This window comes from Phyllostomus hastatus, unplaced genomic scaffold (assembly GCF_019186645.2).
Source record: "Phyllostomus hastatus isolate PE091 unplaced genomic scaffold, TTU_PhHast_1.1 phas_contig_86, whole genome shotgun sequence".
In the NCBI taxonomy this organism is placed as follows: domain Eukaryota; kingdom Metazoa; phylum Chordata; class Mammalia; order Chiroptera; family Phyllostomidae; genus Phyllostomus; species Phyllostomus hastatus.
The window spans coordinates 92,472,611-92,486,230 of record NW_025333977.1 but is presented as its reverse complement, the minus strand read 5'-3'; the positions used below and the strand labels follow the sequence as shown (position 1 = coordinate 92,486,230).

General features: G+C 48.4%; 1 protein-coding gene across 7 annotated transcripts in view; it reads left to right on the top strand.

Annotated features, from left to right (window-relative positions):
- Positions 1-13,620, top strand: part of SLC12A8 (solute carrier family 12 member 8) — a 168,036-nt gene that overhangs the window by 83,333 nt on the left and 71,083 nt on the right. For all 7 annotated transcript variants that reach the window (XM_045852049.1, XM_045852047.1, XM_045852052.1 and 4 more), the window contains one exon: positions 10,433-10,546. In XM_045852049.1, the coding sequence (XP_045708005.1) occupies positions 10,433-10,546 (114 nt within the window). The remainder of the gene's footprint in view (positions 1-10,432; positions 10,547-13,620) is intronic.

Below are 13,620 nucleotides of genomic sequence, written 5' to 3'. Positions count from 1 at the left end.
AGGGAGAAAAAGAGGGAGAGAAACAGTAATGTGTGGTTGCATCCTGAATGCCCTGCACCAGACACCCGGCTCACAACCCAGGCCTGTGCCCTGACTGGGAATTGAACTAGCAACCCCCTGGTTCATAGGCCAGCACTCAATCCACTGAGCCACACCAGCCACGGCATGTAAATTTTTCTTTATTTCACTAAGTGTAAACTTCATTTCTCCCTGGGTCTTTTTTATGCTGTTGCAGTGCCCACTGAGTTCCTCAAGCATCCTAAGAACCAGTGTTTTGAACTCTGCATCTGATAGATTGCTTATCTCCATTTCATTTAGTTCCTATCCTGGAGTCTTGCTCTGTTCATTCATTTGGGCCATGTTTCTTTGTCTCCTCATTTTTTCAGGCTCCCTGTGTTTGTTTCTATGTATTAGGTAGAGCTTCTTTGACTCCCTCTCTTAGTAGCATGGCCTAGTGTAGATAAGCACACCCATAAGTTGGATGGGTCAGAGCCTTAGGTAATTGCCAGGGTGGGGCTACCTGAGTTGCTGTTCTGTGGCCTTGTGTCAGGGAGGGCTTAGACTGCAGACAGTGCCACTGCCTGGCCTTTGGGATTTTGTCCAGGAGGAAGCTGGCTCCTGGTGCTTGCCATGATGCCAGTCATTTCAGTTTCTCCCCATATGCCACTGATGCCCTTCTAGCTGTTGCCCTGGTGCTGGAGCCCAGAGGGAGTGAGTCTTTGTAGACTTTGTAGTCCTAAGTCTGTTGCCGGCCCCTTAGAGGAGACTCCTGAGAATTCCACAGTTTTTTCCACTGCTCCAATCCCTACTGATTTTTATAGCCAGAAGTTATGGGGATTTATCTTCCTGGTACTCAAACCCTGGACTGTGTGGTCTGGTATGGGGCTGGGATCCCTTACTCCCAAGGTATCCCTTCAGATTTTTATCCGCCACACGTGGATGGGTGGATGTGGGACCACCCATTCTGTGTGTCTGTGCCTCTCTGCACCTCTGCCCCTCTGATCCATCTGGATGAATGCAACTTGTTTAATTGCTTGGTTGTCAGACTTCCATATAGTTCAGTTTTCTGATGATTCTGGGTAATATTGTTTTGTAGTTTAGTTGTAATTTTTGCTGTGGTTGTGCGAGGAGGCAAGCCATGCTTCTCTATGGCTCCATCTTAACCAGATGTCCTTTAGAAGAGCCTAGCATGTGCACTCAGTCTGTGCTTCTTGGCAGCTCTGCCTCAAATCCCTTTACACACACTCTTCACCCCTGAATAAAACCCCATAGGTTCTAGATGTCAGCAAAAAAAAAAAAAAAAAAAAGTCATGGTTTCCACCTAAACCCCTGAGAACATGGTGCTCTACCCTGGTCTGCCTTGGAGGAATCGTGGTCAGATGGTCACTGGGGGGTTCCACAGCTGTGCAGCAGCTGAGGGCTGGAGCTTCCCTGCTTCTGCTTTGGGGAGGAGTCGGAGTCCAAGTCTAGGAGTAGTCAACACCTGTGGCTTTGCCCCTCACTTTTGGGTGGTGGCCAGGAAGCTCTCTTCATCCTACTTCCACATCTGCAAAGCAGAGAGGGACCCAGGCTGGACTTAAGGATGTAGGGGATGGTTCCTGCAGGAAAGAAATGACTTACTTATTGTTTTTGTTTTTTATCACAGTAAAATATAACATAAAATAGACATGTAAGCCATTTTAAAGTGGACAATTTAGTAGCATTAATTATATTCACCATGTTGTACAACCATGATGACTCTCTGCTTCTAAAACATTTCCATCACCCCAAACAGAAACTGTATCTTTTAAGCAGTAGCTTCCTATTCCTATACCTCTGGCCCCTGGCACAGCTATTCTATTTTCTGTCTCCATGAATTTGCCTATGCTAGCTATTTTATATAAGTGAAATCATGCAATATTTGTCCCTTCATGTTTTTTCATTTGCCTTAATGTTTCAAGGTTCATCCATGTATGAATACTTTGTTTCTTTTCCCAGCTGAATAGTATCCCATTGTATGGATATACCGCATCATATAGATATATCCATTCATCTGCAGGTGGACACTTGGGTTGTTTTCACTGTTTACTGTTAGTAATGTTTTACACTTTTGGCATGGCCTCTGGGCCTAAGCAATGGAAACACATCAGGAGATAGCACAGCACAGTTCCTGCCCCCAGGTAGCCAGGCAGTGACAACAAATAGGTGAGTGCCATCACAGGGCCTGTGGGGACCCAGAGGCCACATTGGTTGGGGGCTTGGTTACTCTGGGTTCTGGTCTTGCCTAACAAGCTGCTCACTGTGTGGCATAGACTTTTCTTTTTTCAGACCTCAGTCTTCCCATCTGTGAAATGGATTTGAGATAAAGACCCCTGAGTTTTAACATTCTAATGTCCTATGACACTAAATCTGCTGCTGTGGGATTCTAAGAGTGCCTGCTCCATTGTTTTCTTGGGCAGGATTTGGGGTAGGGGAGAGCTGTCCATGGCTGCAGAACTAGGGAGTCTGGGAGTTTGATTATTTTCAGCATGGTTCTTGGCAGGAGGGCCCCTTGATTGTCCACCCCCTTCCCAGCTGCCTGGAGAGGGTGTCCAGGCAACAGTGGGGCAGGGACATGACTCACAGGTCAGAACACTTGACCACCACCGGAGGCCAGAGCTGTGCAGGGGGACCACCAGTGGGTGGGTTAGGATTATTTTAGGGGGTGTCGGAGTATGGAGTTTAAGCAGGATGGGAATTAGGATGCCAGGGGCAGGGACAGCCAGAAGGAATTAGTGGTGGCTGGGAGGAACCCACAGCCAGGGTGGAGACTTCCTGTCAAAACAGCCACTTATCCTGGCAGGAGAGTGCATTCCTTTCCCCTCGGAGATAAGAAGGCCAGATTTTCCTTTCTCAGGGCTCCTCTGAGCTGAGAACTGCATGGGGAAGGCCAGTGAGGGCTGTGCAGGCTGGGGTGGGGTGGATTTTCTGTCATCCCCTCAGTAGGGCCTCAGGCTGACCAGCTGGACTCTGGACTCCCCTTCCACACTCTCTGCATCTTCCTTTGGCCAGCACTGACCCCAGCAGTGGGAGCCAAGGGTTGAATCCTGCCTTTGCTTCATTTTCTTACCTGAAAAATGTACCTGTTTCATCGGGCTGTGATGAGCTAACATACATAAAGCACTTGGAACAACGCCTGGCACAAACCCTTGCTCAGCATATGTGGCAGTCACTGTTATTATCCCAAGACACTTCTTTGTGTCCTGCACCCACGTGAGCCCCGAGTTCCTTAACGTTCTGGGGCACTGGACAGTTCTTTCCTCTGTAGGTCTCTGCAGGCAAAAGTCTCTTCTCATCTCGGCTCTCTGACTCCAAAGCCATTATAAGAAAAGTTTCATTAAGCACTTAAAATAGAGCACATGTCAGCAGATGGAACAATTTCTTGGACATTAGAAATCATTGTTCATCAGGAAAAGGTTCATCTTCCCCTCCACAAGTGAGGAATCCGTTGCTCAGAAGAAACCCCAGGACTGCCTGTCCTGTCCTAGATTGTAGGGGTTGGCAGGAGCCTCTCTTGTTACTGGAACTGCCAGCCACCCCATCCCAAGGGGGCTGCCCTGAGATCACCCCAAATGGGGCCTTTATCCCCTGAGTTGCCCAGCTCTGGGGCTTTTCCGGCTGTTCCCGCCAGCCAGTTGTCCCGCAGGGTGGAGGCCCTCCCCAGGGGCCCCGAGGCTCCAGCCTGCTCCTCCCCGGCCCTCTGGGCAGGCCCAGCCCCACTTCTGACTTCCCTTCTGGCCTCTGCTGGAATGCCCAGCCCTCCCTCTGTGTATTTTCTCTCTGGGTGGGGGCCTGGGAGCTGGAAACCCTGTTCACATCCTCTCCCCACCCTCCCTTCAGAGGACCAGACTCACTAGGGCTGCAGCCAGAGAGGAGCCTGCGGCCTGGGGAAGGTTCCCAGCTCACTGCCCGGAACTCCGGCAGGGAAGGAAAACTGTGTTGTGGGCGGGTGCCTTGGGGGCTTCTTCCAAACCTATCATATTTCCCCTTCCATCTCTCCAGTCCATGATCAATACAGTCCAGATCAATACAGCCTAGCTGAGTTCGGTTTTAAAATTCTTTATGAAGCATCTATAGTGGACCTGAATTGTTATGACCCAGTGCAAGGAAAGGCCGGCACTTGGGGACTTGGTACCATGTGGGCAACCACTCAACCCTAAGCTAGGGTTCTGTTCCGTTTGCAACTCTCCATGCTTTTTGAGCAGCTGGCTTCCATTTCTGAACTCCATTTGCGTCCGTTGTAAAAATGGGCCAGTGAATTAGACCATGAAGTTTTCATATCTGCACTCATGAAGAGCACCCATGATGCTGAAATAATGGATGGTGCTGGTTATGCCAGCACTTGTTCATGATCACTTTGATTCATTAACATTAAAATGTGGCTGTGAGCTTGTCTCACTGTTCTGGAGCACACGTGGTATCAATAGCGACAGAGAAAGGGAAGGGGTGTCAGGGAAGCAGGGGGCGGTGCTGACATGCTCTGGAAGCTAGTTTGGGATTTTTACATCTGCCGTTGGAAATCAGTGGTGTATTTGGACCATGTGTCCTGAGTCTTGAGAATGGGCTTCTGGTTTGGCAACTTTCAGGATGAGAAAGGTTGTGAAAAATCATCTAGTGCCCTGCCACTGGGAGTGCAATCCTCACCACCTGGGTTGGGTGCTCATTAGGAATGCAGGATCTCGGGCCCACTCCAGACTGAGGGTCAGAATTTGCATTTCAAAGAGGGGAGGGCTCACCTACAGTCCCACAGTGAGTCTGTGGTGGAACAAGGGCAGAGCCCAGGTGTCCTGACTGTTGATCTTGTCATAGCTCTTCTCTTCCTCCCCAGCGGTTGTGGGGGCCTCATTCCCTGCACCAGGGAGAACAGCCTGGACTTCCCCCAGACCTATGCTCGTTGGGTGCATCCTTCCTTCCTGTGACCTGTGGCTGCCTCGTTCATTGCAGTGCGCAGGACCAAAGCCCAGAGAAGGAGAAACTCTACCAACCAGCTCAATGGCCAGTGGCATGCTGGGTTAGCTGCCCCTCTTCGTCCACCTTAGACCATCTGGGGTTGGGCAGGATCTGCACCAGTGAGTGTTGCGGGGTGGCTCGGGCAGGAGCTCTGTGAGGCACTTAGTGGCAGGATGGAGCCCAGGACACTCCCTTTTTCCTCTTTTCACTGACCTCTCTTTGTCAGGCTGTTAGTTTAGACTCATTGACCCTCCCTCAGGCTGCAGATCTCTGTCCCTGTCAGGCCATGTCCCAGAGTGGTCAAGGTACAAGGGACGCTGGGCAGACGATCCTTGTCTACGGCATAACGGCTGACCCTTGGAAAAAGCACCCAATTTGTGTCTCCCTTAGGGCATACCCTACTGTACTTCCTCTTCCTTTGGGGACCCTCAGCTTGCTCTTGGTGGCCTTCTCTTGCCCTGCCAGAGTCCCTGCTCTCCCCTCACCCCAGGTGTTGTTTGGCGGGGTGTCCCTTCCCAGAACCTCAGCCTCTCCTTTCCTTTTCCTTGTGGGAGTTGCTCTTCCTGTGATCTCCCAGGCCCAGCCTGCCCTTTGGGTCTGGGCGGTGGGCCCCTCCCTGCCTTCCTCTCTCCCGGGCCCTTCCTCCACTCTTTCTATTCCTGGTCGGACCAGCCTCTCTCATTGTCCATTCCCAGGAAAGGGCTATCTTGCTGGTCAAAGGGTTGGGGACAGAAGCCAAGAAGAAAGCTAGTGCCGGAAGCCCCCCTCCCCTCCTGAGTCCCACGGCTCACTGCAAGGTAGTGTCCCAAATGCCAGCGTCATTTTTAGAAATCTCGATTTGTAAGTTAGTCAGTGGTTCCTCTCTGACATCCACATGCTGGGGCTAATAACTTCCTGACTGCCCCTTCTAACTCCCGAAGACCCCAGAGATGGGGGAAAGGGTGACAGCACAGGGGAACCACAGGAGCCACAAAGAGTTTCATAGCAGCCACCTTACCAGAGGGTTTGTGGCCCAGCCCAGCCCTGAGGGAGCTGTGCTTTGTTGACCCAGGGTGGCCACCTTTGGCCAAGGCAAGGTGGGTGGGACCCCATGAGCGCCCCTTCTTAGTGGACAGTGAACCCGAAGAACCACAGCTCGCTGGCAGCAACCCAAGAAGCTGTTACATGAATCTGGGGGGAAAGGCCCAGCCTTTCTGCATATAGACATCTGCAGTTGGCTTCTGTCTGCTCGTTCTTGCCCAGGTTTTGTTGTGACTTGTTTTCTTTGTTCTTTCTAACAGCACATAGCTCAGATTGGACCAAGGTATTTTTTCTGTGGACATAGAAACAGATGGTCAGGTCAAACCCAGATGCATTCACATGTAGCTGCTGCAGGTGCTGGGCATCCCAGGCCTTTCAGATTTGGAAGATGTTGAGAGGACCCCAGCCTGACTCTGCTGTTTTACCGGAAGAGGAGCTGAAAGGCTTACAGAGGCAAAGAATTATTTTTTAGAAAGCTCTGGGGAAGCAACTCTGGGATGCATTACAGAGAGACGGCATGGCTGATGGAAAACTTTGAGTTCAGAAAGACCAAGGTCCAGGACTGGCAGGGTCGAGGTACTCAGTGTGTGGCTGCTTGCCATCGTTCTTGGAAGGGAGGTTGCCCTGTGATGTCCTCAGGAGGCCCAGGCAATCCTTGTGTGCAGACACTCGGAGTTGCCTGGCAGGGACTGTGGTGTGGAGTGCCATTGGCTGTGTCCCTTAGGGCCACTGTCTCCTCCATGGCAGGAAGAGGGGGCAGTCAGGACTTGGGTGCTGTAGGTGCATGTGGGGCCTGGCAGAACAGTTTCAGGTGCAGAGGCAGCCCCTAGAGTAAAGGTCCTGAACTTCAGGGTCCATGCCTCCCAGAACATCTTAAGAGGCCTGAGAACCCCAAATACTATGCAAAACGAACTATCTGTGAGGAGAGGGGCCAGAGAGGGCATCAGAATCTCAAACAGGGCCATGCCAGAAGAGTTAGGTGCCTTTGGTGTGGACACAGAAAATCAGTCATGAAGACCCACTGTAGGAGTTCACGGCAGGTGGCGTCTGCTCGGCCCTGTGCACCTCACCCCAGGCCGCAGCTAGCAAGTACAAGCCAGTCAGAGACATCGGGGCCTGACCTGACTACCTGCTCTGCATAAGCTCAAGGTCCAGCTGGACCACCAGGTCAGGGTGTGGGAGAGAGACCAGGATCCTAGGAGTTGGGATGAGGGCTGGTGGGGTCAAGCCTCTGTGGGTGCTGGCTCAGGACTGGACAGCTGCGGTGGCAGTAGGGGGTTGGAGGGTGGAAATCACGAGGGCCTGGGAAGGTAGGGGCAGAGGAAATGGGGCAGGTCCACCATGCAAGCCTCTGGGGCTCCTTCTCATCCAATGGAAGGTGGCCCACATGAGGGTGGGCCCGAGGGTGCGTCCTTGCCTGAGTGAGCTTGGCTAAAGAAGTCATAAAATGCTCTCTCTGGGCCTCGGATTCCGGCTTGAGGGGGATGACTGCAGGATCTTACGTCAGACCTGCACTCAGACACCTGGGGCCGGCCCTCTGCAGGTGTGCGGTGGTCTGTGGGCGTCCCATCTCGCTCTCGCTCTCCCTGCTCATTCTTTTCCTTTTTTTGATTCTTATTTTATTTGCCCTGTATTACTTATGTTTTTCTCATAAACCACTGTGATCATTTTGAGAAGCGTGGGGAGTATAGATGGAAAGAAAAAAAGATACTTATTTATAGAACAGATGTCTGGGGAGAGTGGGTTTTCAGTTATGGGATGTTTTGTTTGCTTTTCTAAAAGATATATTTTGATGAAAAGTCAATTGTGCTCATTAAAGACACTGTGGAAAATGTATAAACATAAAAAAAAGAAAGAAAGAAATTGCCCATAATTGTGTTATGCAGACAGCCACTGTTAGTATTTTGGTATGTTTCCTTCTAGTCTTTCCTTACATGTATAAATGAAAAACTTTGGGAGTATTTATACTGTAAATGGTATCCATTTTTGTTATTTAATGTATATGACATGGATGGTTTTCTATGGGACTAAAAACCCTTTATAAGCATTTAAAATACTTCAGTCCCCATACTTAGACTTTTATACTCATTTTACAGTGTTTCACATTATTACAAGTAAAGCATTGAGAAACATCTTTGTCCATAAAGTTCTTTTCAAAGTTAAGATTATTCCCTTGCGAGATTCAGAAGTGGACCTGGGAGGAGAGGGCTGGGTTGGCAGGGCCGTGTGAAAGCGCTCGTGAGTGTGTGAAGGCTGCATCTTCGCGGCCCCGCAGGGACGGGGCTGGGGCAGGCCTCCTCCCCAGCCCCATGGCCCGAGTGACTCACTCTCTCATCTGTGGATCCGGTTGGTGGGATGGAGGGGGAGAAGAGGCTTCCCAATGACTCATCTATGGGGCCCGAAATCACCTTGACCCTTCGGGCTGACCAGGGCAAAGCCCTTCAGGCTTGGGGACCAAATAACTCCTTATGTCAGGGCCCCTTTGGGGACGGCAGAGATCAGTGGAGCCTGATGAAGTGTTTATGCCCCAGAGGCTGGCCTCCAGCGCCCACAGCCCCAGCTCAGAGGTGCGTTCAGACCCTTGCATCCTTCCAGCTCCGCTGACTCCATTCCAAGGCAGGCTGGGTTGGTTTTCTCCGCAGAAAGGCTAGCTTTGGGGTCAGCCAGCGGATACACTAAAGTTAACGTAGCTATTATCGCTTTTTTGTTAATGAGGGAAGAAGCAGCTGAGAACACGCCAAACCATTCAGAAATGTTGCACTGTTCTTGGGATTTAACGTCCCAGGACAAATTCTGTGTTCAGAACAGAGAGCAGTCGACAATGATTTTAAGTTCCAACCGGGCTCCCAAGGGTCCCTTGTGCTTCACTGAGCTTTTATTTATTTTTTTGGAAAATATTTTTCCTATGAAGTTATGAATCTTGGAAGCTGTGAGAATTGCTGGCGATCTTGTCAGACTCATCAGGGGGCAGGAGTTCTTTCATGGGTGGATGCTTAGGGTGAAGTTAATCCCTGAAGTAGGTGGAGGACAGGCAGGCTGGAGATTCTGTCGCCCCAGCCCAAGGGGTCAGCCATGGAGTGATTGCAAGGGCTGAGAGACAGAGGGCAGGTTTGGATCCTCCTGGACTAGTTAACAGGAGCAAACCAACTCATTCTCAGAGATGAGACTCAAAAGCACAGCTGGATACCTTGGGTGTTCCTGAGCCCAAGAACACTTGCCTCTTGAAACTCCACAGCCTCTAACATGTCCATAGATGCTGTTCAAAGTGACCTTCTTTGACAAAGAAGCAAAGTGTCTGTAGGATTAAAACCACTTGAAAAATTTCATTAAAATCGATGTAAAAAATGTTAAAAATGCTTTGAAGAAATCAGATCTGAGCTGTCCCTTCTATAAAGTAGCCTGTGAACAAGTCAGACAGAAAGTGTGAACTTGGCACGTGCCTGTAGCTGAGACCAAAGGGGAAGATTCTTTTCAATGTGACCCATATTTGCGACCTGCCTGCTGTGTGCCGGCTGCAGCCCTTGACTCTGGGGGACAGATGGGCAAGACTGGATTTCTTGCCCCAAGGAATTTCATTGGGGAAAGACCTAATATGGCTAGTCATGGTGCCAGTAGGAGTTCACGTACAGCCCAAAGGAAGAAGCAGCATTTGAGACAGGCTTGAAGAGTGAGCACAATTTCAGTGCTCAGAGATGGGGGAGAAGGGCCTGGGAGGCAGGGACACAGGGATGGACACTGGCGATGTCACTGGGGAGAGTTGTCTATGAGACTCTGGGAGAGAGGAAAAGGCAAAAGATGAATAGGGAATAGTGGGATGTTGCCAGGCTGTGGGGTCTCTGATATTCATCAAAAGGGTTTGGGAATTTATTCTGTAACTAATGGGGACTCATGGGAAGGTTTCTGAGCAGGAAGGTAACTTAATTTTTACTTTATTTTTATCGTCACCTGTAGACATTTCTTCATTGCTTTTAGAGAGAGAGGAAGTGTGTGTGTGGGAGAGAGAAAGAGAGAAAGAGAGAGAGAGAGAGAGAGAGAGAGAGAGAGAGAGAGACTGGGAATCAAACCCTAAACCTAGATGTGCGCCTTGACCAGGGATCGAGCCCCAACCTTTCGGTTTACAGGATGACACTCCAACCAACTGAGCCACAGTAGCCAGGGTGAGGTAGCTTAATTTTTTTAATTAAAAGCAAACACACACATGCTCATTGAAAGATTTCAGCTATACTGAAGTCTATAAGCAAAAAGAGTGAGAATGTTTTCATTCCCAGAAGTAACTTCTCCTTCATGTCATTTCATCTACATGTATCTACAGGTACGGATACACGGAAGTCAAGCCTGGACGTGGGAAGGAAGATGGTTCTGTCGGGAGAGAGGAGTCTAATCTAGGGAAGCCTGCGCCGTGTCTCATCCCCTGGCTCACTTTGCTCTCCTGTGTATGTTTCAGAACATGGCTTTATTGGATATTCCCCGGAACTGCTGCGGAACAACACTCTGCCGGATTACAGCCCAGGGGAGTCTTTTTCCACGGTCTTTGGGGTGTTTTTCCCAGCAGCTACAGGTATTGTGATTTGGATTCTTTTATACATTCACGTTAGGGGCATAAATGTTTGGTTCCTAAAACTCAGAATCATAGTTGACCTCATGTGTTCTTAGAATGTATAGATGATTTTAGAGATGGCCTTAACTCTGACCAAAAATCTGTTATGTAACAGTTTACTCGTTCATAATTCCTGAAGGGCCGTGATGTGATTTAATCCTCCTTAACCCCTGTACTTATACATTGACACCTCTTGGCCAAATTAATAGAGGGGACATGCTTCTCTCAGGGCTGAGCAGGATGAATTCCTCAGCGGAACAAGCTGTCCTTTCCACTGTGGAATGAGTGCAAACTTGGTCTGGAAACTCCCCTCCCTGCTCCCCTGAACCCTGCATCTTCTCTCAGGAGACAGAGAAATGTCATAATCTTTTCTTACCCACTGGCTCTGGGGGAAACCATGATCCAGTGGACTCTGCTTACTCTACCTTCCCCACTTTTCCTCTCTGCAGTGGCCAGGGAAGAGCATTCCACAGCTGAGGCTTCTATAGAACTCTTGTCCCAGGCTGGGGGCCTGGCCTGGAAGGCAGTAAGCTGATGTGTTGACCAAATGATCCATAGGAAAGAACCATTTGCTGGGGACTATGCTTGTCTCCAAGGCACAGAGTCAGAAAAATCTTTCACCCTTGATCAGGCTGTGTGGATGCCCTGGAGAATGGCTGATTTTATCTTCTTATTCTCCTTGCCTTCTCCTTTAGCCTTCTTCTTTTTAAATTATATTTTATTGATTACACGATTATAGTTGTCCCAATTTTTCTCCCTTTCCCCCCACCCCTCTGCACGCCCCCACTCCCTCAGGCAATCCTCCCATCATTGTTCACCTCCAGGGGTCATGCATATAAGTTCTTTGGCTACTCCATTTTCTACACTGTACTTTACATCCCCCTGGCTATTGTGTAGCTACCTATTTGTACTTCTTTATCCCCTCACCTCTTCACCCAGTCCCCCACACTCTCCTTTTATCTGGCAACCATCAAAATGCTCTCTGTATCCATGATTCTGTCTCCATTCTTCTTGTTTGCTTAGTTTGCTTTTTTAGATTCAATTGTTGATAGATATGTATTTATTGTCATTTCATTGTTCATAGTTTTGACCTTCTTCTTTTTCTTAAACAAGTCCCTTTAACATCTTATATAATAATGGTTTGGTGATGATGAACTCCTTTAGTTTTTTCTTGCCTGGGAAGCTCTCTATCTGCCCTTTGATTCTAAATGACAGCATTGCTAGGTAGAGCAGCCTGAACACACCCAATCTCATCTGATCTCAGAAGCTAAGGAGGGTTGGGCCTGGTTAGCACTTAGAAGGGAGTCTCTCTGCCTTCTTATATGTGGCTATTTCCTTGCTCTTTATCTTCTCCCCAAATGGGATAGGGGTAGAAAAAGGAAGGGAAGCTACTACAATGTTGAAAATTTAAGAGACTGTCCATACCAAATGTTGGCAGAGATGTGGAGAAACTAGAATCCTCACATACTGCTGATGGGTAGGCAAAATGGTACAACCATTTTGGAAAAGTCTGATGGTTTCTTAAAAATTAAACATGCACCCAGCCATTCCACTCCCAGTGCTCTACTGCAGAGAACAAAAGCATGTAAAGACTTGTACAGGAAGGTTCAAAGCAACTTAATTTGTAATCGTGTCAAGCTGGAAACAACTCAAATATTCATCAACAGGTGAATGGATAAACAAATGATGGTGTTTACAATAGTAGTTTACAATATAAACTACTTATCAATTAAAAATTGAAATATTGCCCTGACTGGTGTGGCCCTGTGGACTGAGTGCCACCCTGCAAATGAAAAGGTTGCTACTTTGATTCCCAGTCGGGGCACATGGCTGGGTTGCAGGCCAGGTCCCCAGTTGGGGTGTGTGAGAGGCAACTGATCATGTTTCTCTTACACACTGAAGTTTCTCTCCCTCTCTTTTTCCTTCCCTTCCCCTCTCTCTAAAAATAAATAAATAAAATCTTTTAAAAACTCAACTGTTGGCTCATGCAACAATATAGATGAATCTCAAGATAAGTATGCTGAGTGAAAGAAGTCAGACAAAAAAGTACATTTTAAGAAGATAAAATGATAAAATCTCCATTTATAGAAGATTCTAGAAATTGCCAACTACAGTAAAGACCAGCAGATGCCAGTATATGGGGGTGAGGAAAGCAGGAAGTGGGGGCAAGGAAATTTCAGGGAGTGAAAGATATATACCCGACTATGGTGATGGTTTTACAGGTCTATTCATATGTCAAAACTTTTCATATTGTTACCCTTTGCACATGTGCAGCTTATCATATGTTAGTTATGCTTTGGCACAGCTGTTGAAATAAAATAATAATAATAATAATAATAATAATAATAATAATAAACTAATCATCCTTCCTCAATCCCTCAGTTTTCTCTAACAATGGCCTCTTTTTCTCCTCTTCACAACCAGCACCAGAGCTTGTCTGTGGCCCCACCTCTGTGTTTCTGCCGCCTGTTCACCCCTCCCCCACTCTCTCCTTTTGGAATTCCAAGCTCACCTCCCCAATGAAGGGGTTCCTTTCCAAATCACCAGTAACTCCCAAATGACTCAATTCAATGGGCATTTTCAATTTGTCAACGTGTTGGATCTCTTGGGAGCATTCCACTTCCTCCTCCTTTTCTCTCTGACTTGCCTTTATAGGTGCATCCTTTTCTGCCCGCCCATTAAATGTGGGGCTTCCTCAGGCTGTGTCCGGGCCCTCTTCTCTCTCTACTATTTATGTTGGAATCTCATCCATTGTTCAGTGACCACCCACAAGGCTGATACTCCCAAATTTATCCCTCTGGCTTGGCCTTCTCTAAGCCTCACATCAGAGTTTCAGTTGTCCATATGGCATCTGTTGGGTATTTCAGGCCCACCATGTTCAGAAAAACTCATCCCACCTTCCCCTGAACTGGTTTTTCTCTTCTACTCCTGATCTCAGAAATGGCACCTCCATCTAGCCAATTGCTCATACCAGTAGTGGGGAGTAATTCCTGATACTTCCTTTACCTATCCTCTGTCCATCTGGACCACCTCAC